The 26,778-nt window shown below is 44.1% G+C and overlaps 1 protein-coding gene across 1 annotated transcript in view; it reads left to right on the top strand.

Moving 5' to 3' along the window:
• The window catches only part of Bcas1 (brain enriched myelin associated protein 1), a 67,404-nt gene that overhangs the window by 10,888 nt on the left and 29,738 nt on the right, over positions 1-26,778 (top strand). Inside the window, exons 4-7 of the mRNA XM_036184332.1 lie at positions 9,675-9,830; positions 10,470-10,514; positions 13,228-13,362; positions 18,890-19,099. Of these exons, the coding sequence (XP_036040225.1) occupies positions 9,675-9,830; positions 10,470-10,514; positions 13,228-13,362; positions 18,890-19,099 (546 nt within the window). The remainder of the gene's footprint in view (positions 1-9,674; positions 9,831-10,469; positions 10,515-13,227; positions 13,363-18,889; positions 19,100-26,778) is intronic.

Below are 26,778 nucleotides of genomic sequence, written 5' to 3'. Positions count from 1 at the left end.
GGAGCCAAGGACCCTCCTGCACTTCCCTCTTCCTTCCTCCAGAGCTCTGTGCTTTCAGCCCTGGTTCTTGGGGTAAAGGTTTACAATGAAGTCAACTCTAGCCAAGCTTTGAGCCGCTGTGGTCCTGTTCCCAAGACCCGGCTGTGGAGGAAGCGAGGTGGGGCATCACATCCCTGCTTCGTCCCTGAAACCCTAGTTGACAGTTAAAACCACCCAACACAGTAATGCGCTCTCCTGGCTTAAAACAAGAAATTACAATCCATACATGTGTCTATCATGTCACTGACTAAATAACATTTGTATTTTAATGTATCTTTCTATCATTTCTTTGGACAGAAATAAAATCTGTATTCTTAGTTTCTTCCCTCTTCCAGAAATGGTAATATGGTGTACCCACTATCTGTTCCATGCTTTTTAATCAGTTAATATTTTTCTGTACATCAAGGGCTTCCTCATGCTGAAGAAGCATCTACTGAACAGACATACCAGGATGTACTTAGCCATGTCCCATTCACGGTCTTGGCCTGTCTCCCAGCTTCTCTGTCAGTCTTCTGATAGCAAACACCTTTTCCCTCTGTCATTTATTTAGCCTGTGTGCTGTTAGGTTTAGAACAAACTCTTAGAAATGAAATTGTGGGCTGGGAGGTGGTGGCGCACGCCTTTAATCCCTGCACTCCAGAGGCAGAGGCAGGCAGATCTTTGTGAGTTCAAGGCCAGCCTGGTCTACCAAGCAAGATCCAGGAAAGTCACAAAGCTACACAGAGAAACCCTGTCTTGAAAAACCAAAAAAAGAAAAAAGTAAAAGAAATTGCTAAGCATTTTTTTTTTTTAATATTTGGTAAGAACTTAACAAAAATTGCCAGGTATTTACCAAAAATCTCCCATGCTTGCCCTCTATCCAGACTGAATTAGTTTATAGTCTATCGGCAAAGTCTGGGCACCTGTTAGCTTTTACAAACATTTGGATTCTTTACTTTCCGCTCATTCTCTTCATGACTTCTAGGTTTCACGTCACAGACACAAAAAACTTTAAGTCTAGAATTGCAGGATTTCCCTCGTGTGTTCTTCTAGTGACTTTACCCATTTGGATTATTCCCCTGAGCTGGGGTGGGGCCATGACACCAAATCAAATGGCACCCCGCCACCTCACCCCCCCCCCCGCCACCCCCCCTACCCCCGCCACCTCACCCCCACCCCCACCCCCACCCCCACCCCGTTGCCTGTTGTTTGTCCCTACACTTCTCATCAAGATGTCTTCTTCACCTCATGGGTTTGCAGTGTCATCCGTGTCTGGACTAGAGTCCAGACATCTTTAGGTAAAATAGCTTGCATGGCGTTTTGAAACATGGGACCACATCAGCAGTGAAGAATGACAGGGCGCCGTAGATTTAGGACCAAATCTATTGCTGAGAAGATATTTGAGCAAACCTGGAGTCCCCACTCCAGATGAACGATCCAATTTAAGGCAGTATGGTCCTACAAGCCTTTCACTCTGGAATTACATAGGACAGGGTTCAATCCCACCTCTGCTCTTTGATCATAGGCAAGTATTTATTCTTTTCATACAGCAATTTCTTCATCTGCAAAACTGGAATTGTAAGTAGAGCATCCTTCTATCCTCACGAGAACTAGTGTGGCATGGTTACTACTAGAATGAGAGGGGCCATTGCTCCTCCCCTTTACACATTCCTCAGTAAAATCTGTGGCTGCAGAATATCCATCATATGGCTGTAGTCTAATTTCACATGTTAATACCACATGCTAATTCATTTGATTTTCCAGTACTCATCAACACCACATACTAATTCATTTGCTTTTCCTGGACTCATCAGATTCTGCAGGGGTTCTTAGTCATGCCGCTCACACAATCCCACAAGCTTCTTTCTCTTCTGACTCTTGAAGCAATTTCCAAGGCAGTGGAAGGATTATACAGGGAAATTCTCTAACCTAGTACCAGCCACAGTGGCATCTTATAAGTTGACAGTGGAGTGTCACAGTCAGGTGTTGGCATTGATGTAGACACAGAGGATATTTCCATCTCCACAAATCTACATCCATACCACCTCTTCCTTCAACTCCCAAGACAACAGGCTAGACTGGAGCTATTATGTAGCTCAGGTTGACTTCAAATTGCAAACCTCTTGCCTCTGTTGGGTTGGGATTGCTGGCCTGGGCCTCAGGTCCCTCCATTCCTCACTCCTAGCAATCACTAATTAATGTGTCCTCCATTTTTGTTGATTCCCATCTCAAGGCTGTTATATAAGCAGAGTCACATGCTTTGAGTATTTTTTTGACAAACATTTTCCCTCAATGGACTTTACTATGGATTGATCCAGACCATTGCCTGTGTCAATAGATACTGCCTTTTCCTTCCTGTTCCATTGCTGAGGAATACTCCATGCTGTGGATCTATCAGCTTGTTTAACTATTTTTAAAAATTGTTTAATCATTGAATCTTCTCCCAGTTTGGAGTGGTTGTTAATAAAGAGATGATGGACATAAACATATGGGGGTTTGTGGACGAAGGATTTGTTTCTCTAGAAGAAATGATCAGGAGTATAGCTGGCACCACGCTCAAGCTTGGTCAGAGAAGCAGAGATTCACAACTGACCAAGGAGCTGAGAGTGACAGTCTTAACCCTGATGCGTCATTAATATCCCTACCACCCCAGGCCACGGAGGACACCGAAGAAGGGGAACAGAGAATGTAAGAGCTGGGGATGGGAGGGGAGCTGTGGAATGCTGTGTTCTGGACATGGCATAACTGCCACCCTCACAAACTTACTGAAGCTGTGGTTGCCTGCAGCAGACCCTCAGGACATCAAGCCGACTCGATCAGTGAACATCCCAGCAGGCACTACACGGATTACAAAAAGAAAGAGAGGGCGTGAAGATGGAAGGGACAAGTACTGGGGGGTCTGGGTGAGCGAGGGCCTTGGGCTGGATCTATTCCAACTACATTGTCTGGATGTATGAAATTGTCAAAGAATAAATAAAAGATAATATTTTAAAATTACACTCACTTATGTGCATGTGTGTGCTTACACATGTATGTGGAGGTCAGAGGACAACTTGTGGGATCGTTTCTCTCCTACCATGTGGATCTCAGGGATTGAATTTAAGTCTTTGGGCTTAGCAGCAGATGCTTTTACCTGCTGAAGCATCTCTGTTTGTTTGATTCATATTTTTATTCTACGTGTATGAGTGTTTTGCTTTACAGACCAGAAGAGGATATCAAATCACCTGGAACTGGAGTTAAAGATGGTTGCGACCCATCATGTGGGTGCTGGGAATTAAATCCAGGTCTTCTGGAAAAGCAGCCAGAGCTCTTAAGTACATTGAGTTCCTCACATATTCTAGGTATTTCATAGGACAAAATTGTGATAGTGTTTGTGGCAGTTTGAATAAGAATGCTCCCCATATATGCATGTATTTGAAACAGGGAATGGAACTGTTTGAAAGGATTATAAAGATTAGGAGATGTGACCTTGTTGGAGGAAGTGTGTCATGGGGGCAGGTGCTATGGAATATTACTTTAACTATGTAAAGATGTGTTACATTTGTTTATGCTGCATTTGTTTAACTATGTAAAAATGTGTTACATTTGTTTTACTTTGCCTAAGGCACCTGATTGGACTAATAAAAAACTGAATGGCCAATAACTAGGCAGTAGAAGATAAGCAGGGTTGTGGGCAGAGAGAGTAAGTAGGTGGAGAAGTAATCTAGGCTGGAGAAGAGAGAAGAGAGAGAGAACCAGGGAGAAAAAGAGCGAGATGCCTGGGGCCAGACAGACAGACAGACCCAAAGGAAGCAGTGGAAGTAGGATGGAAGGAAGGAAGGAAGGAAGGAAGGAAGGAAGGAAGGAAGGAAGGAGAGAGAAAAAGTCCCAAGGCAAAATGTAGATGAAGAGAAACAGGTTAATTTGAGTTATAAGAGCTAGTGGGACAATCCTAAGCTAAGGCCGAGCATTCGTAATTGATAAGTCTCCATGTCATGATTTGGGAGCCAGTTAGTGGCCCCCCAAAAATGCTGGCTACAGGTGGGCTTTGAGGTTTCAAAAGCCCAGGCTAGGCCCAGTCAGCCTCTCTCCTGCTGCCTATGGATCAGGATATAGAACTCTCAGCTACTTCTCCAGCACTGGTTTATCTGCATGCTGTCATGCTTCCCACCATGATGATAATGGACTGACCTCAGAAATGGTAAGCAAGCCCCAGTGAAATGCTTTCTTTTGTAAGAGTTGACTTGGTCATGTGTCTCTGCACAGCAATAGAACCCCTAGCTAAGGCAGTGTTGTTAACGTAACCAAAGTCAGAACCCCTTGGGAGATAAGCCTCTGGGCATGCCTGTTTGGAATTGCCTTCATTATGTTAGGTGAGGTGGGAAGACCTGCCCAGTGTGGGTGACACCATCCCCTAGGCAGGTGAGCCAGGCGAGCCCCAGTGTGTACGCATTCATTACTTTCTTCTTCTGACTTCATATCTAATGGAAGCAGCTGCTTCAGACTCCTAGTACCTTGACTGTCCTGCCATGGTAGACTGTGACCAGGAACTGTCTGCTGAAAGAAGCCCTGTCTGTCTCCCTTAAGTTGCTCTAGTTAGAGTGTTTTTATCACAGCTACAGGAAAAGATACTAAAGTGAGCTCCTTTAATTTTTAGTGAAGCGTAAGGTATAGGCTGTGATTTTGGAAACTAGCCAGCACACTCGTTAATACAATGAATGATGCCGGTCTTACTTGGATCAAATTTGTTCATTCATCCATTCTTTTTGAGCATCTGCGATGGGCACAAGTCCAGGTGTAAGTGATGGACACTGGAGAAAAAGAACAAAGCCTCCCATTCTAGGGGGAAAAGAGACACAAAGAAGTGAGTGGGTGATACTTTTAATACAATGAGGGATTTCTCCTTCTCCTTGCTCTTGCTTGATGCCTAGGCTAGAAATTTCTCTGTCCTGTGTATCGCAGGGTATGCTTGGCAGTATTCCCGGTGTCTGCCTACCAGATGTCAGTTGGACCCTCATGAAAATCAAAACGATCTCAGAAATCATGACTCCAAGTCCCCGGTAGGAGGAGGGAGGCCTGGTGTTAGAGGGAAATGCCCTAGAAAAATAAGGCAATTGGAACAGGGTGTGCTGGATGAGTTGTGGCAGTTGAAAGCAGGGTGGTAGGGAAAGAGTTACCTGAAAATGTAACAGTTGGTGAAGACTTGAAGGAAGGAAGATGAAATATCCCTGGCTCATGTGCAACAACCTGGGACGGGGACCTGCCTGACATGTTCCAGGAATTTCAAAAAGACTGCTAAGGCTGCAATCGAGAAACTTAAGGGAAAAATATCAAAACACAAAAGGACAGAAGAGAACTGAGAACAGAACGCAAGAGGGGTGTTTTGTGTCAGCACAAGGAGACACAAAACAGTGCTATTGATAACACTTGGTCCCTGTGTGGCCTCAATCATGAAGAGGCCTCTTGGGCCTCAGTTTCCTCCCCTGTAAAATGGTTTTGACCATTTCTGTGAGACTGAGGTGTTGGGTTTGTGAAAGTCCTGATAACTGGGAGACTGTCTACAGAATAAAGTAGTTAAGCTACAGGAGGTTGTTGGAGGGTTTCAGAATTGAGTTTATGTTTATGGACATGCTTTGTGAAGCTATTGGTTACTCAGCCTGGGTTTTGTTTACATGATGTTGAATTTTACTGCTCATACAACATCAGTTGAGCTAAGTTGATAGTGGTGATCATTATGTCCGTAAGGTCAAAGATGGTTGAGTCTTGACATCTGTGTGACTTTGGGCCAGTGACCTCATCTCCCGTGTCATTGTCTGAACAATTACAAATTGTAACATCTGTTGCAGAAGATTATCAGAGAGACTAAACAGCAATGTATTTGTTTGTATACAGTGGTTTGTATATTGTAAACCCAGAATGTTTGACAACATGTGTTGTCTTGGTTTTATTTCCTGTTGGTGTGATAAAACACCCTGAACAAAGCAACTTAAAGGAGAAAGGGTTTGTTTTGCTCACAAAGCCAGGTTACAGCCCATCACTGTAGAGATGTGAAGTCAGCAGCAACTCAAAGTATCTGGTCTATTATAGCCATGGTTAAGGGAAAGAAGTAGTGAAGTAAATTAGCATTAATTAAACACCCATGCACACTAGTGCCCAGCTTGCACTCTCCCCTTTAAAACAATCAAGGATTCCATGCCTAGGGACTGGTGCCACCCACAGTGGGTAGGCCTTCCACTAACAAGATAACCCACACAGATGTGACCACAGGCCAAGCTAATCTAGACAATTCTCATTTGACACTTCCTTCCCATGTGACTCTAGATTATGTCCAGTTGGCAATTAAAACTAACCTTGAGGGGCTGGAGAAACAGCTCAGTGTTTAAGAGCACTTGTTTTTTTCCAGAAAATAAGGGTTCAGTTCCCATCTCCCACATGATTGCTCACAGCTGTTTACAACTCCAGCCACAGGGGATCTGAAATGCTCTTCTGACTTCCCTGGACATCAGGCATGTAGTAAACATGTATACATGGAGGTGGAACACTCATACACATAAACAGATCTTTTTAAAAACAATTTTAAAAACCATCATATTATTTCTATAATGAATAATGATGTATTATGACTAGTATTTTTTTCTGAGTTATAATAGCTCATAACAATCAGAAATCACTCCATTCTTCTAACTAAAATGCTTTTCTGGTTTAAGACATTCAGACCACATCAGTTTGTCCTGGGTTTCCAGGAACTACCAAAATAAGAGGGCCAAAGTCTGCTCTAGGAGCAAGGTTATTGTATTTCCCCTCCACTATTAGAGGAAGTGATCAAAATAGGTAGAAACACAGAGTCTCCTGTGGGCTCCTGGAAGCTTGCACCCTGGGCAGTGTGAGCAGAAGGGCTCCTTCCATCCCTCTTGTCCTTCCATCCGGTATCAACAGCAGTGGGGGAGGGGAGAACAGCTGGGGTGTTCACAATGACCTCCAGTCCTTAGGATGAAGGAAAAGGCTATACACGGTGTGTGTGTGTGTGTGTGTGTGTGTGTGTGTGTGTGTGTGTGTGTGTAAGGAATGGTGACGAAGGAAGATGATGCCTAGGCCAGGAAAGTGTGGTGTCAGACTGACTAATCCTATCCTGCTGCTGCGTATGATGCTTCCGGCTGTCGGTCCCTGTCCACACCCTCTTCCCCTGCCCATCCTGGGCACGTTAGAGGCATTGCCTGCTTTACCGACATACTAGGCAGATACACAGAGCTGCCTGCATCATCAGAACTGCAAGGAGCCTAGTGTAACCTCCACTGTCTGGCAGGAATATCAGTTTATAAAATTTGCTTAACTCTTGACCTATAAATCTCACTCTGACAATTTGCCAAGGGAAATGGAGCAACATGTGAGGGCTTAAAAATACAAGTGTGGGCTGAGGAGACGGCTCAGAGGCTGGCAGTGCTTTCCATGGGAGCCTAACGACAGCTCCATGTAAAAGCTGAATTTTATAATCTCACATTCTATAAGAAGTAAGAGAAGTGCTCAGGATTCCTGGGCCAGCTAGCCTCATGTATGCAGCCACAGTAACAAGAAAGGCTCTGCCTCAAAGGCAAGGTGGGATGTGAGGACCAACTCCTGAGAGTTGTCCTCTGACCTCCACATGCACACCAAGGCACATGCACAAACACACTCACGCCTAAAACCGCACCCCACACACACTCAGAAGTAAAACTGTGAGTTGCTTATAATATACAAAATATAAAACCACAAACATGATAATTACCCATAACTAAGGATACTGGATGATAAATAAGTACATTGGAAAAACAGAATAAATATTATGGGAGGTACACCAAATGGCAGGGTCTAGCTGCTTGGTGATGGGGAGCCAGCTCTGTCCTCTACTTATGCAAGAAAAGCAAGTTAAGACAGATATCCTCATCTCACTTATATAAAGTTTTCAGAAAAGATTTATTTATTTATATGTGTATATATGATGTTGTGTGAGTTTATGTATATTACATGCATACAGAACATGGCACTATTAGGAGGTGTAGCCTTATAATAGGTGTGGTCTTGTTGGAGGAAGTATGTCACTGTGGAGGTGGGCTTTAAGGTCTCATATATGTTCAAGATACCACCTAGTGTCTCAGACCACTTCCTGTTGCCTGCACAAGATGTAGAACTCTCAGCTACGTCTCCAGCACCCTATCTACCTGCATGCTACCATGTCCCACCATGATGATAATGGACTGAACCTCTGAACTGTAAGCCAGGCTCCACAACCAAGTGTTTTCCTTTGTTAGAGTTGCTGTGGTCATGGTGTCTCTTCACAGCCATAGAAACCCTAACTAAGACACTTCCCTTGATATATAAGAAACAGTATGGGGCAAAAAAAAAAAAAAAAAATACAGCCTCTGTCATTGTGGAGATGCTGGTCTGTGGGACTGTACGGACAAGGGCTGAGATGGAGGAAGTTAATGAAGATATTGGGTCATTAAAGGTAGAAAGGGCAGAAATGTGGGAGGAGAGCTTGAGCTGGAGTTTTAGGGATGGGCCCTTGGAAAAGGCAACACTTAAGACTGGGAGGGTGAGGGCTGGAGAGATGGCTAAGACCTTAACAGCTCATACTGCTCTTGGAGCAGACCCCAGTTAGGTTGCTAGCAGTCCATATCAGGAAGTTCACAGCCACCTGTAACTCCAGCTCCAGATGATCTGACACCCTCCTCTGACTTCCATGGGCGTCTGCACTCACACACACACACACACACACACACACACACACACACACACACATACACACATACCTAATTTTTAAAACACCCTAAAAGAAGATGTGGAGGGTGAACGAAAATTACCTGCTGGCACCCAGAGGGGCAAAAGATTCTAGAGCCACCGCGGAATAGGACAGCATTTGTAGTGTGGTATGTTTGAGAAACTCAAAGAAATCAAGTCAGAAAGAACGGAGAGGAATCAGAGAGAGCCACACCAAGAATGACACTGACATGTCAGAGTTTGGGCCTGACTCCAAAGCCAGCAGAGGCCCAGGAGGCTGGTAAGACGTGACGCATAGGTCTGTGGAGTGAGTGGGGCTGCCAGGACTCAAGGAAACAGGACAAGAGTTGTGTCTGTCATGGAGTGGAGTAATAACAGTGTCCTGTCTCGGGGTCAGGGTGAAAACGGAACAAGGAAAGAAATCAGTTCCCAAGTCCCATCCCAGGTACCAGCAAACTCCCAGACCCCAAAGCAGAGTAGTTATTGGAAAATGACTCGTTGTTGTTATTGTTGTTGATATGATTTGGCTCTGGGGATTGTGGGAAATCCCACAGGGCCACTCTAGCCTAACATACAGATTATCAGACCGAGAGACCATAAGGATGGAGAACCTTGGCTTCTCTGACACCCTCCTTGCAGATTAGAGAAAGGGGGTTTTGTTTAAGATGTAATGTGCACTGCTCAGTTTGTTACCCTCTGGCCCCAAACAATATCCCTCCTACCAAGTGCGATGAATGTGTTAGCGAGAGGGGGAAGGGAAGAGAGAGGACTCTCATAAACTCCCGATTGTCCTGCCTGGCCGTGGGCAGAAGAGCTATGGCTGGAATTAGGGGATAAGGAAGAGAGGGGTGTGGAATATGAGGGAGATTCTGAGAGTCCACATCCAAGGGGCTGCAACTGTGAAAACTCTATTCTGTTCCCAGGACATAGTCAACAGTGAGGGGCGAGGACAAGAAGTTGACACTCTGAGTTATTCTGTCCCTGGGGATCCAGAGGTGCTGGGGACCAAGAAGGAGGACCCCCAGGAGGTAGATACCACAGAGAGTAGTAACTCCATCATGAGCTTCTTCAAGACCCTCGTAAGTAGTGTTCTCTGTTTTTCTTCCTTAATGTCATTGTCCCAGCGTCTAATTCTAAGAATCAAGGATACTTGAATGTCATGGTATCAGTATTATCATCAAGGCCATGTAAATGTTCCTTCTAAAGAAACTGTGTTCCTATGTCCTTTGGTGACAAAGCTTTAAAGCCAGAAGGCATAATAACAGTACTGGGGGGGGGGGGGCTGTGGGTTTTGAGCTGTGGTGTGATGGAATCCATTAGTACCTGGTCCCAAGTGTGTTTGGGCTGTACACCAATATCAGTCTAACTTCAACAGGTAAAATGAAAAAAAAAAAAAAACAAAAAACCAACAACAACAACAAGATGTGCCACAGATATTGTTTTGACTAGTGACATAGAATTGAGGGGACACCTAATGGAGGTGGTTTTTTTTTAATGTGATCCAACTCTTGGTGGATGTGTAAGATCTAGTACATTTCAGAATAAAATATTGATTTTGTAAACTGTTTATTACCTAGAGGTGCTCTTGTGTCTCTTTGGTGCTTTGTATGTCTCAGTTTTTGGTGTGATGAACTAGAATGCCCTGAAGACGGTCTTTCTGAAACACAAGCCGCCCTCTAGAGCTGATGTTTAACCCTTGCATTTTTCTCGCTTTTCAGGTTTCCCCTAGCAAAGCTGAAACAAAAAAGGATCCAGAAGACACGGTAAGTATCCTGAAGTACATATATGTCTGGGTTTATGCAAAGAATCGGGTTCGATTTGTGTATGTGTCTTGGATGATAATACATATCATGAATATTATATGTCACATATGCAATATATGAACCTATTTAGAAATTTAATAGTGCTATTAGATTGTCCTTAAAGTATTTGGTTTAGGTTAAGATTGTGGTTTTGTTTGGTTGGATTATGCAGTGCTTGGCATTAGATCCAGGGTCTCTTGCCTGGTTGACAAACCCTCTACCCACTTAGCTATAATCCCCTGGCCTGGTTAATGGTACTTTAATAAACATTTTAGTAGGACACTTGACAGGTAATATACTTGCTCTGGCTAAAAAATGTCACAATGCCCAGTTGCCAAATATACCATTGATACAAATTACTAATAACTACATCACCATCATCTTTTTTCAATGGGCTCAGAAAAGAAAATGAGAGAATTCAGGTTTTCTGTTTGTTTGGTTTGTTGTTGTTGTTGTTGTTGTTGTTGTTGTTGTTGTTTAAGACTCTCTGAAGTGAGAGGCAGAAGCTGTAGCTCTGGGGGTGTTAATGTGTTTTCCATTTTCATGTAATTTGAAAAGTAGCTCTCCACTGCAAAGCAGTGTTGAACTAAAATAGTTGCCATGGTACACCTGCCCAGTGAAAGACTAGGTAGAGTGTGGGCGCTGATAAGCCTGGAGGTTTACAGGCTAGAAGTGTAGACCATCCCTTCAGACTTGGCCTGAAATAACCACCTTCTTTCTTATGGATGCTTTTCCTTCCATGTGATTGGACTGATGGCCTGTAATGGAACACATGGTTTAAATTTCATGGAGACTATGAAACAGTTTAAGCTGGAGAGAGATAAGTGTCCACTGGAAGTGCTTTGGTGGGGATGGGGAATTAATAGATGCCTTAGCCAGCCCATTCATCTGCTGTTTAGGTTTGAAGGAATTAAGTTGTAGCAGAGGTAGGGAGGGGTACCCTTTATCTCGTCCCAGAGAGCTTGTGTTTGAGCTCCAGGTCATTGATTTGGTGGCCATATGATCCTAACTTAAAGTCTCCACATCTATAAAGCTGGCCCAGAGTTGAGGGAAGGGGCTACAATGCCTTGCAAACTGTGGAGCCCTGTTTGAATGTCATCAACCCTATTCCATAATCACACAGTGGACTGATCAATTCCTCTAGACTTTTCTTCTCCCATTGAAAAACAGATTCCTGAACAATACTCATTTGCTGCAAGGCAACTAAGGTCAAATTCAGTGAATGGTTGGGTCAAGATGTTTGTTTCTGTGTTTTTCAATTCTTGGAGCCCCATACTCAGCACACTAGGCTGTCAACAGTAGAGGATGTGGGTGGTGTTGGGTTGCTTCCCAAGTGGCCGGATTCACTGTTTCTATTTAGCTGGTCCATGTACCAAGACCCATCCACAATGCAGACAGTTATGGTTCCCCACTGGGCATACCTTGTTGATAAAATCTCATTGTCCCATCCAGCAGGCTGATAAGTCCCTACTGGGAACCAGTATTTTAGATGAGGGATTATGAATACACACTGTCTGGGATGCCCAGGAAATGGCCTCTCTTGTTCTATATTTGTCTTTGGGGCATCTTTTTCTTCTGAAGTTCCCAAAGTGCTTCCAAAAAGACTCCATCTCTGTCACACTTGAACCTGAGTTTAATATATATATATATATATATATATATATATATATATATATATAGCCTTTATTTTTATATATTTATTTTATGTATATGGGTGTTTTGTCAACATGTATTTAAATGCACCACATGCAGGCAGTACCACATGCACGCAGTACTCATGGAGGTCAGAAGAGGCCATCTGATCCCCTGGAACAGGAGTTATAGGAGGTCATCTGCTGCCTAGTGGGTGCTGGGAACTGAACCTGGGTCCTCTAGAAGAGTGGCCAGTGCTCTTACTGTTGAGCCATCTCTCCAGCCCTCTGGGTGATTGCTAATGCACTACATACTCCATGAAAAAACCTCACAGCATTTGTAACTTGAGTCAACAGTTTGTAGTGATTATAGCTGAGTTATTTTGATTCCTATCTCCTCCCATTTTGGCTCAGTGAATTGGTTCACACTAGAAACTTCCTTTGCCTGGGAAACCTGCTCGTGTAGAAGTCACTCAAATGTTGTGGGTGATATTATTTCCATGAAGGGTCAAAGGAAATTGGTTTGAGGATAGGAGTCATGTGGTGGTAACATTCAGCCAAGAAAACAAAATCAAGACACAAACATCTCTTGTCAATGGGTGGTTTATTGGTTTCCTTTCCCAGGTGACAGCGGCAGTTACATATTTAAAGCTGTTAGTCAAGACTAGTGTTATCTCTTAGGATTTGGTTATGTTTCATTTGATGTTTTAAGTCACAGTTTAAATGGCCTGTCACTGTCTTAAGCAAATAGGGATGAGGAGAGCTATTTTGGTTGGATTGGGGATGGGGTTCTGAGATGTGTTGATTCAGGTCATTTGCATGAGTGACCCTGTTAAAAGCCAATGTATGCCTGAAACTGTGAATATACTGTCTAGTGCCTCATTTTTGAGAACTTTTAAAAGTATTCCCATGGTGCTTTGTGGTTGGGAGATGTAAGTGACAGACTAGTAATTAATTGTCATAGTGTCTGAATATACTTTGAAACAGAAAAGTAAGTGGGTTTGTTTAAAAGCAAATTTCTAAGCTGTGCCTGCTGTTGTCAGAAGGCAACCAAGGCAGACAATGTCTGCGATGGACATGCTGGCCAGAAGATGTTGGAGACTCAGGCTAAGAGCAAGAAGAAACGCCTGGACAGCCCCAGGATAGGACTCACCTTTAGAAAGTTCTTTAGGCATAAGGTCTGTATCTCCTCATGCTAGGAGGAAAAAGGACCCTGCTCTTCACCTAATGCCTAGGATCCAGTGCCTAACAACTCTGAGCCAGGGAATCCCAAGTCTTGGGTGGCTATGATCACTGAGAGAGAATTTGAAGATGCTGAGGCCTGAACTTCATGCATTTAAGTCCCCAAAGCTATAAACATCTCAGATTGATTCCTTCCAAGTGTGGACCAGGGTTCTGAAATTCTTACCTAGTGTTTCCCAAACGTCAGTTGTTGGCATACACCTTCACCACTTTACTTGAATATGCTATTGTTTGATTTTTTATACTAAAATTGGGACTATTCCTATTTAAATGTGCCTTTCAAAAATGCTTTCATATTCCATCACATGTGGAAACCAGAATCACTTTTCTTAACAGAAAAATGATCATTAATGTGGCTAATTAAATGTTCTTGCTCATTTCTGTAGAGCTTAGAATTCAGTTTCCTCCAGGTTTTTCTTAGGAAGAAATTGGCTGGTAAAGCAGACTGCTAAAGGCATCCTGGCAGCAGACCCAGCTTTTCCACAGAACATTATTAAATGACTCAAGAGTTAGAAAAGAAAAAGTATGCTGTTTGAGTTTTGCTTCTTATCCTGAATGTAAAGTTGTGGTATGCCACCCACTCCTTGGGAAATTCTCTTCTAACCTCAAGATAACAACAGTATTAACTTGCTGTCATCTGCCTCCCCTGTCCCCTCTGGTGACTGAGTTTACACTGAGCCCACCTAGATGCCAACAGGAGAAAACAGTGGATGAGGGCAGAGCTGATCACAGTGGTGGACATGAGCTCGGCTTTGGAGACAGACTCTTCGTGCATGAAGGAAGGCACAGCACACATCTGAAACCACCAGTTCCAAGGACCTCGGAGTTGGGCCCAATGCTTGGAGGGTCTTTTTGAACTATTAACCGTTGTCCACCAAATTTAGTGGGCCTGTTTTAAACACGAAAATCTTCCCAGCTCCATTTTATAGTCCTAGGATTGTATAGGCAAATGACAGTTTTCATAGCACACTCACATAGCAGAATCTGTATTTGCACATGCAAATAATGTGAGGTCACCTCCAATTTCTAAGAAGGCTTATTTTGTTCTGTAAAGAGAGAACTATAGATATTGCAGGAAGAAAGAAAGGAACACTACAAAGTGGTCTTGCGGTCTGCAAAGGCTCAGTGGTAAGAGCACTTGCAGCTCTCTCAGAGGATCTGAGTTCAGTTCCCAGCACTCACATGGGATAGCTCACAGCTGCCTGTAGCTCCAGCTCCAGGGGATCCAACACTGTCTTCTGGTCTTTGTGGGCACTGCACTCACCTGTGCATGTACACTTGCACACACACACATACATTTTTTTAAATAATTTTTTTTGAAAAGTGGTATAGGCAGGTGGATATAGTGCATGCTTATAATCCCAGAACCTAGGAAACTGAGGCAGGAGGATCACCCTAAGTTTGAAAACAGCCTGGGCTGTTTATCAAGTTCCAGGATAGGCAAGGGTACACAACAAGACCTTGTCTCAAAAAAGACCAATAAATACATAAATAGTAAGTGTATGGCCACTTGGGTACATGGGACACAGTTTAGTAATAGCTAATGAGACATATCATAGACCTTTACACAGAGGAATCAGGTTTAACTTCCACTTTGGGAATTACGTGAGGAGGGGGTCACTGTAAAAATGGGTGACTCCCTCCACACCACATCTACCCTTAATTATGGTATCCATTTTATATTATGTCACAAAATTTCACATCTGTAGTATCTCATCCCACCATGAATGGCCACCCAAGGTCCACGACATTTCTAGGGCTTTCATATACCAGTGGCTCTTATCCTAGCAGTGAGGCACATTTGGGAGAAGGATGGGATCTGAACTCTTAAAATATTACAGGAAGTCCCTCTTCTGGACTTCTGTCACTCAGACACAGGAACTTCAAGGTTGTGCCTTGATTGACATCAGTGTGCTTTTCATGCAAATGTCAATTAAAATAGGAGGACAATCCCAAATGTTTCCAATTCTCATTTATACACTTTGCTACGTATAGGTCATCCGCTTTTACCTCTATGTTGAGAACTTTCTTTCTATCTTAGTTAGGGTTTTTATTGCTGTGAAGAGACACCATGGCCATCAAAATTCTTATAAAGGAAAGACATTTAATTGGGGTGGCTTACATTTCCAAAAGTTTAGTCCATTATTGTGGTGGGGAGCCTGGTAGCATGCAGGCAGATATGGTGCTGGCTATATCTTGATCAGAAAACAACAGGAAGTGGACTGAGACACTGAGTGTGGCTTGAGCATATATGAGACCTCAAGGCCCACCCCCCCAGTGACACACTTCCTCCAACAAGGCCACACCCCCTCCAACAAAGCCACACCTCCTAATAGTGCCACTCCCTGTGAGCTTATGGGAGTCAATCACATTCAAACCACAACACTGTCTTCTCTTCTTTTGATTATTCTGTTGTCCTTAGAGGGGGAAAAATCAAGGTCATTAAAACAATAAACCAGATCTTGTCTGTGTCTTGTGTCTCAGCTGTAGAAGACATCCATCTTCTCAGCTTCACCAAGAGGCTGTCCTCTAGGTCAGAAAGGGAAATCCTAACAGATTCAAAGTGAAGCCAAGTCTGGAAGTGCATATTGATCATCCCCAACATTTGCTTAAACATACCCGAGGCCAGGCATTGCTTGAAAAGGTTTGGCCAGTGCCTGTCCTCTCAGTGGGGAAGCTGCAGTTTTAATTAGAGGCCAGCCCATGGGACTCTTGTGCTTTCCATACACCCATTGTTTGGTGTTCTTGTTCTGATGTTTGTACCTTATTGAGACCTCCTGTGTCCCACATCCAGAAATAAAATCAAGGGGATGACTTATTTATTAAGAAGACAGTCCCCAGAGCCGTTAGACCCCCACAGGTAGGGTCATCAGGTGGAATATAGCATGTGCAGTGAAATTCAGGCTTCAGATACACGAGAAATAATTTTATGTTGTCTTCCAATCCATTCTTTATATAGTAATTTAAAATTATTAAGAAAAGGAAGTAATTTTAGTATAAATTTAAATATATTGCATGCAATATTTGGAACATACTTATGCTAGAAAAATTATTATTTTCTGATTTGAAATTCAGACTTACTGGGACATTCCTTTTTCTCAAGTCACATATATGTGTGCGTGTCTGTGTGGGTGTGTGCACATATGAGTGCTGGTACCTGAGGAGAACAGCAAGAGGGTACCAGGTCCCCTGGAGCTGGAGTTCCAGGTGGCTTTCAGCTTCCTCGTGTGGACACTAGGAACCAAACTCAGAGCCTTTGCAAGAGCTGGATGCTCCCTAACCACTGAACCAACCTTCCTACATTGTCATCTTCGGTTGCAATCTGGTGACCCTCGAGAGCACACGCCTCTGCATCGGGCTGGAATCTTAACTGTCTCCTACAGACTCTAGAGAAAGGATAGCACATTAGCCAATGGTGGCAGGGTACCATGTGGGGCCCTCTTTGGAGTAAGAGGGTGAGGTGGCAGGGAAGGAAAGTGTAAATGAAACTTTTCTGGGGTCCTGTCCCAGGAATCAACTGAGTGGGTGGAAAGCAGAGATGGCAGGATCTGGTCCTCCCTCCTCTCTCCCTCTTTCTCCACCCCCTCTCAGTTTAGGGGTTGACAGATCACAAGCCCAGCTTCCTTATCTGAAATGTGAACATTGGAAAGATGGCTTTCAAGACTCTGGTCACCTACAGTGTCGTGTGCACACCTATAATCCCAGGACTCTAGAAGCTGGGGCAGAGGAAGAACCAGGCAGAGCTACTCCCAAAGACCTTTTAAAACAAATCAACAAACAAAAACATTTTGAAATTCTCAGTATACTTTTTAAAAATATTTTGGTCTAAATCGCATTTTTTATTGTCAGGTATTTTTTTCCCTTTTGATTAGAAATCATCGTCTGGGAATTTAAAGGGATTGTGTTGTTAGGTCCAGGGAACAAAAGTTATAAAATGAAGATGCTTAAGAGAATGAAGTCAGGTTAGAAGAGCCTGATGTTAAAACCTGAATGTCAGTGTTCACTCATGGCTGGATGTATTTGGGCTTCATGAGTCTTCATCCAGCGACTCAGGAAAGCAGAGCCTAGGAATGAGCAGCAATTCACTGGAGAAGAAAAGGGTGTGTGGAAGCAGGTGGCCTGGGGCACAGCTGTGTTCCCAGCACTTGGGCGAGGGGGAAGGGGGCGGTAGAATCAGGATGGTCAGAAATTCAAGGTCATCCTTGGCTGCATAGGGAGCTGAGGCCAGCCTGGGCTACATGAGGCCCTTTGGGGGTGAGGAAAGAGAAGAAAAAGTAGAGAGGAAAGAAAAGAGAAAAGAAAGGACTGTGAGGGCAGAGAGGGAGTAAGAAACATCAGATACCTTGGAAGTGGACTTCAGCCCAGCCTGTAGGGGAGTGCGAAGGGTTAGGACAGAGGTACAGGAAGGAGGAGAGCAGAGGAGCAGGAACCTTCTGAAGAGCTTGTGTGTGGACTATGGAGGCTCATAAAGTGTAGGAGCGGGGTCTGTGGTCCTTCGTCAGCTGACAGCCTCCTCTGCCTTCTCCGTGGACTGGATCTCCAAAGTGGGATGTGGGAGAAGAATTTCAGAGTTCTTATGACCATCAAATTTATCTCCACCTTTCCTTAATTTCCAATTTGGCTTGGTAAAGTAGTAGTGTTTATAAAATAAACACAAACCATCATGCATGATTGTGTGCATATTTAGAATATTTCCCATGGATGGGAGCCCGGTCAAAACTATTTGGAGACAAAAAAAAAAAAAAAAAAAGAAAAGAAAAACAAACAAAAAAAAACCTTTCTTTACTTCCTTTCTTCCTTTTTACATTGATTGATTGGTTGTGTGTGCGTGCGTGCGTGCGTGTGTGCGTGTGTGTGTGTGTGGGTGGGTGTGTGTGTGTATGTACACATGCGCATGTACATACATATGTATAGAAACATGCAAACCACAACACACATGTACAGGTCAGAGAACAACTGGCAGGAGTCAGTTCTCTCTTCCACTATGTGGATTCAAGGGATTGAACTCAGGTCATCAGGCTTGAAGGCAAATTCCTTTACCCATTGAGCCAAGAGCCCGCCCAGAACTCCACTTTCTAATAGCATACCACGTCTCCCCAAAACCTACTCCCACTAAATTACTTACATAAGCATCATTACTAACAAATCTCCCCCTTATTCTTTCCCAAAAGGGAAATATCTGGGGAAATATATATATAATATATATTATAACAAATATGTATAATATATTAATAAATATATATGGTATATTAATAAATATATTATATATAATATATATAAACACAAAGCTATATTCACAGTGGAAATTTGCATAAAACAGGAAATTAGAAAGAAAAAAAAAAAAACTAACACCATGCATGGCCCCAGCCTGTGCTTATTTTAACAAAGAATCTTTTTTTACTTTTGAAACTGTGAGATTATTTTGAGTTTTTCACTTTTCTTTTTACAAACAAAACTTTTTAGGAGACTGAAAACTCACCTAGTACTTCAGCCAATCTCAAGTCAGATAAAGCCAACTTCACACCCCAGGAGCCTCAAGGGGTGACCAAGAGTTCGAAAGGCTGCAGCCCACCAAGTCATGTGCCTCCTGCAGCAGCCAGCGACCCAAGAGAAGGCAGCAAGGAGAAGTTGGGGCCCACCGCACTGCCTCTGGGAAAGCTGTTTTGGAAGAAGGTGAGTCTGGTCTTGAGGAGTTCTCAGGTCTGGGGTGATGGACGTTGGTGATTCTGGGACGTTATGGACCTCCTCCGTCATTTATCTTGCCATTGTCCTGCTGTTCACAGGTGCTCTGTAGGGGAGAAAAGGCTGTGAACACGTATGAACAAAGAATGACTAGGGTTAGTGACCAAGGGCTGTTGTGTGTCCACTATCTTGTCCCTCTGCAATGGTCGGTAGGCCGGGCTTCCTCAGCACACACCCTTCCAGGGCAGAGGACCCCCTCTTTGTCTTTACCTCTCCCTGTCCAGATGCAGCCCTGGTGAGCCGATTCTTAATGCCCATCTTAGAAAATACGATGTCCACCAGACCACCAGCAGGGGAGCATGATCTGTAGCACAACCAAGCTGGCAGCACACACAGAAATGGTGGCCGGGCTGCGGAGGTCCGAGAGTGGGGCTTTACCCATCGATGCAGAGCACACCCCACTGTAACACGTGTTCAGAACTCTGACCTGGTTTAAATTTCTCTAAAAGATAAATGAGAAGCTGGGGTGGATTCATACAGCTGGATGCCCCTGAGTCAGGAGTGTCCTCAAACCCCCTGCCACTTGGCACACCACACAAACAGCGGCAAATGCCTGTCAGTTTCACTCCCTTGGCGAGAATCCAGCTGGACCTCTGAGCCACTTTCTGGTTTATTTCTTGTTGTACAGAAAGTTTTTCTTGTAGATTTTTCCCAGGACACTGATTCCTCTCATTCATGAACACATTGGAACACATCAACTAATACTATTTTAATTCCATTTCTGCCTACATACTAATTTAGAAGTATTTTGCTTGCAGTATAACATAGGAAACAATTTCCAAATGATTTATGTGCACATATTGGTGGCATAGGAGATGACTTCAGTAACCCATATTTGAATATTCACATTTAAAGAATGATTGTATATTCATATATGTATGAGACTTACATGTATTATGTATATATTTATCCTCTATATAGGTATATAACATATATACAAGTACATATAATAGTTATACATTTATTCAGCCAGGATTGGTGATACATGCCTTTATTCCCACCATTCATGAGGCAGAGGCAGGAGGATCTCTGTGAGTTTGAGGGCATACTGGTCTATATAGCAAGATCCAGGACAGCCAGGACTAAATAGAGTAGCCTGGCCGGGAAGAAAAAAAAAAAAAAAAAAAAAAAAAACCACCAAAACCCAGAATTGTACAGATCTTCAAAGCATATTAACATATTAAACTTTAGATCAACATAGATTTTTACAGGCTACAGATGGCTCAGTGGTTCAGAGCAAGTCCTGATCTTCAGGAGAACCCAGGTTCAGTTCCAGTGCCCATGTTGTTGGTTTTTTTGTTTGCTTGTTTTTGTTTTTTAAGACAGGATTTCTCGTATAGCTTTGCGCCTTTCCTGGATCTTGCTCTGTAGACTGGCCTCAAACTGACAAAGATCCACCTACCTCTGCCTCCCAAGTACTGGGATTAAAGGTGTGTGCCACCACCGCCCGGCCACAAATAAACCTTTCTTGCAAGCAGATTTATTGCTCACGTGCACTGAGTTTAGAAAGGAATCCAGTGAAAAGAGACCGTGTTACATAAAAAGTGGTCCCAGTGTGAAGGCAAATTTGGATTCTCCAAGAAGCACACACCAAACAGAAGTCTGAGTGATTTATGGGGGAAATCCCTGGGAATGGCAAAGCAGTGGAGGCTGGAAGTCAGTGCTGAGGCCACAGTGAGAGGTTGTTGTTGGGTGTGTGAGAGAGAGAGAGGTGGGGAAGAAGAGCTTGGCTTGCAGCTGGTGCTGGCAGAAGCTGAGGGAATGCCACAGCATAGCTTGCTCATGGTCAGAGTCCCACACTGGACAGGAAAACAGGACCTAGGACCCCTCCGTGCTCTGTCAGTGACAGAGTCGTCAGGGAAAGGACAATAGAGTGCTGAGGGTGTGACACACCTCCAAGTCATCTCATGCGAGCCATCTGGGCTGTTTGTCTCCCTGACAGATTTTTCCATCTTCATGTGGGATCTAGGTAAGGAAGTTCCGATAAAGACTAGACGCTCCCAGAAAACTAGAGATGAGGTGAAATGTCCAGGATCTGTGGAAAAAGTCGAACATCTGTGATGTCCTGTGACATTTGTGAGCTCAGACCAGCCATCACATGACCAAAGTGGGCCCTGTCCTATCTTAAAGAAAAAAAAATCTCTTCTAAGAGTTGGACACATTCTTTTAAACAAGAGAGCCCTTGTAGATGGAGCTTTCATGGATAAGTTATGAGCTGTGGAGCTCTTTATATGGCTTTTTATGTGTTTATTAGATCTGTAAGAATTCTGTGCAATGTGTTTGATCATATTCACCCCTCCTAGATTCACCCCCTCCCCTCCCCTCCCAGCTCTATGCCCACCCCCCTTTTTAACTTCTTCACCCATCAAGTCCAATTTGTGTGACCCATTTATTCTTGCATATGTGGCCTCCCACTGGAATGTGGCCGACTTACCAAGGGCTACTCTTGTAAAGAAAACTGAGCTTGCTCTCCCAGCAGCTGTCAGTTACCTGGCTAGGGGTGGGACTTCCTCTCCACCACTCCTGTCCATGCTGGAATTTGGCCTGGCTTGTAGCTCCTTGTGCTTAGCAACATACAGATCTTCAATGGGATCCTGCCAATTTTTTTTAATTGCAGTGTTTAGTGTTGTTAAGGGGGCCAGACTATTCTTTAGATTAACCAATTAAGAGCTAAGTGCTACTAGAGGAGACTGGGGTGATTCTGTTTCTGAGGTTTGAATGATTCTCTCATACCAGACGTTCCCTGGTAATCAAAAAGAGATTGAGAAATGGAAAAACACTCACATGTTATTAAAATTATTAATAAAAAAGTAACTTTAGTATAGGTTAAGTATGTTTCATGCAATATTTGGGATATATTTATGCTGGTAAAATCATTATTTGTTGATCTGAAATTCAAATTTAATGGGGCATTAAATCACTAGGATGCTCCCTTCAGGAAGCCTCTGGGTTTGGTCTCAGTCCTGTTTATTCCGCTTCAGTCGGAACAGCTCGAGCCTCCTCTCCTTCAAAACACTGCAGGCTCCTCATTTGCTCCTCTCCTTCAAAACAGTGCAGGCTCCTCATTTGCTCCCAATGAGCCTTTCCCAGTCACTCCGTCCAGGTTTCCTTCTTGCCTCTGCGGTGCCCTCGCAGAACACATCCCCAGGCTGGGTAATCAAGCCCTCTCTGCCCTTCTTCATGTGTTCTCCAACACACCTGCTCCTTGGCTGTAGAAGGCACCAAACTGCGGTCTGGTCCTCCCTGTCTCTCAGCCAGAGACTTCTCCGAAGGATAGAGAAGAGGAGCAGGGGGCTGCCTAACGCTCTCCTTTGCTGCTGTGTACTGAGCTGAGAAACCAGGCTGGGGCAAAATCCAATGAAACACAAGGTCTAGACTGGGTTCATCATGGGCAATGCCATGCTTTCAGAGAAGAGTGGAGACACGCCCCCACCCTCCATAGAAGGACAGGCTTCTGCACAGCAGCAAAGGTGAAGCCAGTGCTTAGAAGTGACAGATGACTTGGGACAAGGGGAAGTGCTTAAAGCTGAGGGGCAGCCCCAGGGTGTGGGTCGTTAGCCCAATTTTGATCTCCATGGGTAGCAGTTCTGTTTATTTTGAGCTCTGTGTCGGCATCTGATGTATTTGAACAGCAGCAGAATGCAAACCACCCCACATGGCTGCTCCCTTCGGGGAAGCCTCTGGAATCCGGTCTCAGCCTTGCTATTTTATTTATCAGGAAAAGGAGTAAATGACGCAAAAGCACTCATCAAGCTCTCCAGCTGGGTGAGTTCATTAATGCAGTCTGAACAACAGATAGTAAAACCCTCAAGAAACTGGCACAACAAGCTGAGGTTGATATGACCCAGAACTCCGTTTTACAAAAGTCAGTGTGCCCCTTGACTACAGAGAGCGAGCCATTAAGATTTTAACTGAGCCTCGTGGCACACCCTGCCTGCCCCATTCCGACCTTGGAGCTGGTATCATTGAAGCAGTGTTTACAATGTCTCTTTGTTGCTGAAGATTCTAGGGTCAGAGCCTAGATCTTGGTAACTCTTAAAAACTAGGCTCATCCACTCATCCTCAATCTGCCAACAGTGAAAATGGGGTGAGTGTTTAATGTGGCCACGTTTGGAAGAACAAATAAAAAGGTCCACTGACCTCCAGCTCTGTCTTTGGGTCCCTAACGTGAGGTTTATGGTTAAATAAAGAGCAAAAGGTGTGCATAGCTAAGCTGTCTTGGTCAAGATGTGGTCCTGTCTATCACTGACTCCTGGCTGTTAAATGCTTTACATATGCGAATGAACTGCATCAATCACCTTGAACTGAAAGGAGTCTATGTCCTGCCCCCCCTTGACCTGTCTGTGTGGCTCTAGGAAGCTAAGATAGGTGATTATAAATTCTTCTGGGCTTCCATATATCTCTAGGATCAACCCAAACCATAGAACTGTCACCAGAGTCATTGAGAGTCATCAGGCCATTCACTCTACCTGTCCCAACTCTTGGACCCCAGCATAGTCCATCTGCCACTTGCAATGTCACAGGGAGAAAACTGCCTACCTGGAGTGGCTCTCTAGGGCCAGAATCTAAGGTCACTTCTTGGGCTCCTTGGGGCATCGTTTAATATGTTTTCTCCTCAGCACCCACAAAGTCTCTTCTTTCTGAAGAACACAGGCAATTTAAGGGCAGCTGAGCTGGTCTGACTCGATCTACCAGCCACCAGCAGCCACTCCTGCAGCCTGACTCCAGAGGCAGCAGACTCCTGGAGTCCTTACTTCCTCCTGCGACTACTCTTTCCGCTTTTTCTCCTTGACCTCCGTCTTTCTGCTCTGCTTCCTACACACCAGCTTCTCCAAGAGTCTACAAACAACTGTACCTAACTACAGACACTGTTCTACTTGTTTCTCCCACCTGTGTTCACCTTCCAGGCTCCCCCCAAACTAGGAGCCTTCCTGGGCTTAGCCAGAGGAACCCTGGCAGCAGTACCCCAGGCACCAGCATCAGTGAGTCTCATCTCTGCTTCAGCCACATTTCCCCAACACATGCTTTCTTTTATAGATTCCTTGAAACAATCTTATGCTTGACACACAATGTTGGGGTACATGAACTTGAACCCAGAGGAGGCATGTTATGTAAGCAGAGTTGTACAACAGAACACTAATCCTGAGCCTGTCCCTGCAGTCACAGTGTCCAGGACTTGGGTGCTGAGCTGATGTTCTCTTCCACCAGATGTGAAAGCGTGGCTGGAACTGGCCTCTTGGCCTTTCTTTATGTTAGCTCAATGTTTCAGTAGCTGCTGGTTGGGACGCTGCACCTGCAGACAAGTTTGTAAACATCTACAAAGTTCAGAAAGATTTGATGGTTCTTTCATACAGTCCTAGAAACACTTAACATTACATGATACATAGCTACTCCCCTTTTGTGTTCTAATCTAACCCTTCGGCTGACACTAAGAGGAGATCTCTTCTTGGTAATAGGAATTATTATTTACGGTGCCACCACTTTAGCATACAAAACAAAACAAATATACAAAAAGAGAAACCATACATACAGGGGATTGAACCTAGGCAAGCAAGTACTCTACCACTGAACTATATCCCCTCTACCCCACTCACACACATTTTTTTTTCTTTTTAGTTTGAGACAGGGTCTTGACTAAGTCGCTGTTGACATGAAAAGTACAGCTCACACCTCAAAGGGAGTAAGAATTTACTCTGAAGTTAACTATTGGTGACCATGACCCAGGAACACAGATTTGGGTTATCTGAAACACCAAGTCCCAACAGTCACAGTTTCATGAAGTTTTTATCTTAACAGAACACAGCTATAAATCAGCAAGGTTCTGAAATACATCAGTAGAAACATCAGCTTCCAGCAGAGCTGAGTGTGGGCCCCAGATGCCGTCTTGAGATGTTCTTGGCTTTGAGGTTAATGGAAGACTGGAGTCAGTTTGCATAGACCACAACAGCCGGCTAGATATTAGCAGATATTACATTTAGAACTTAAGAGCATTATTCCCTTCATCTGCTTTTATTTGTGGTTCTGTTGACACAGCAAAGGCTCTGATAGCATACTGTCTGATCTAAGCAAAACTCCGGTCAATGTAGAGAAAAATAGAAAGTAGATTCAAGTAGTATAGGACAGTCTTGAACTGGAAGATGCTATAAAATTGTTCAAGTGTGAGGGATACTCATGAGCTCTCAGAATAAGGACTGTTCAGGCTAATCAGATGATTCAGTGAGTGCTTATTGACAAGACTGATGACCTGGGTTTGGTCCCTGGGACCCACATGATGGATGGAAAGAACTTCTACAAGTTGGTCTCTGACCTCCATATACATACTGTACCACACAGAGAGAGACACATACAAATAAACCACTTTAAAAAGTATGCGTATAGGAGGGGGCGGAAAATGTCTGGATAGTATGACTTTCACAGTGTAACATAGCAATCACGAACCCACCAGGTAACTAATCTTACCTTTCTGGTCCACCTCCCAAGTGCTGGGATTTTTAGAGGCATGTGCTGCCATGCCGGGCTCATGTGATGCTGGGGATGGAACTCAGGTCTGTGCATGCTAGCCAAGCATGCTATTAACTGAGCTACACTCCACACCCACACCCCCCAACAGGCAGAGGATCTGGAAATCTAAAGCCACAGTGAAAATCAAGGGAACATGGTGTTCAGAGTGAACTCCTCCTGACCCTCTCAGCCACCCACACCAAGCTGACAGTGTCTTCTAGAACACAACTGACAAGATAGGAACCTTACAGACACAAACATCCAGATAGAACCAGCCTCATGACAGCGAGCTGGGATGGGAAAGAGGCTTGAAACCTCGAGAGCTCTGCTTTTAGATAGTGTGTGCTTGGTGGTAGAGGGTGGGGGTAAGGTTTCCTCAACCTAATGTAAACAGTATCTTGACTCCTGAAGCTACTGTAGGTTGGACTTGAGGAAGTTTGGTATCACTTGAGTCTTTAACTCCATTTAACATTACCTGTGTGTAATATTAAATAGCTTCCCACTGGCCTAGAGAGAGGAGTCGGCTCGTCTTAGTTACTTTTCTATCGTTGTGATAAAACACTATGATCAAGAGCAATTTCTGGATGGAAGAGTTTATTTCTGCTTACAACTCTCAGGCCACACTCCATCATCGATGGAAGTCAGGGCAGGAACTCAAAAAAGGGCAGAACCTGCAGGCAGGAGCTGATGCAGAGGCCATGGAGGGGTGCTGCTCACTGGCTTGCTCCCCATGGCTTGCTCAGCCTGCTTTCTTATACAACCCAGAAACTCCTGCCCAGGGATGGCAACACCCACAGAGGGCTGGGCCCTCCCACACTGATCACTAATCAAGACAATACCCCACAGATTTGCCTAGAGGCCAAGGTTATGGAGGAGTTTGCTCAGTCAAAATCCCCTCCTTCCAGATATGTCTAGGTTTCTGTCAAGTTGACGAACTCCAGTCAGCACACACTCCAAGACAGCAGCATCCATTGTAAATGGTTTTGACTATGGCATCATTTCCTCGTCAACAGAAACTTTCAGAAATGTTGGGGTTCCTCTGTGCCCAGGATGTCCTTGATATGGAAATAAGACGGGCAGAAACAAACAGTCTAAGCCGGTGATCTAAG

This window comes from Onychomys torridus, chromosome 4, assembly GCF_903995425.1.
Source record: "Onychomys torridus chromosome 4, mOncTor1.1, whole genome shotgun sequence".
NCBI lineage: Eukaryota > Metazoa > Chordata > Mammalia > Rodentia > Cricetidae > Onychomys > Onychomys torridus.
The sequence above is the reverse complement of the archived record's forward strand: the minus strand, read 5'-3'. Positions and strand labels throughout refer to the sequence as shown.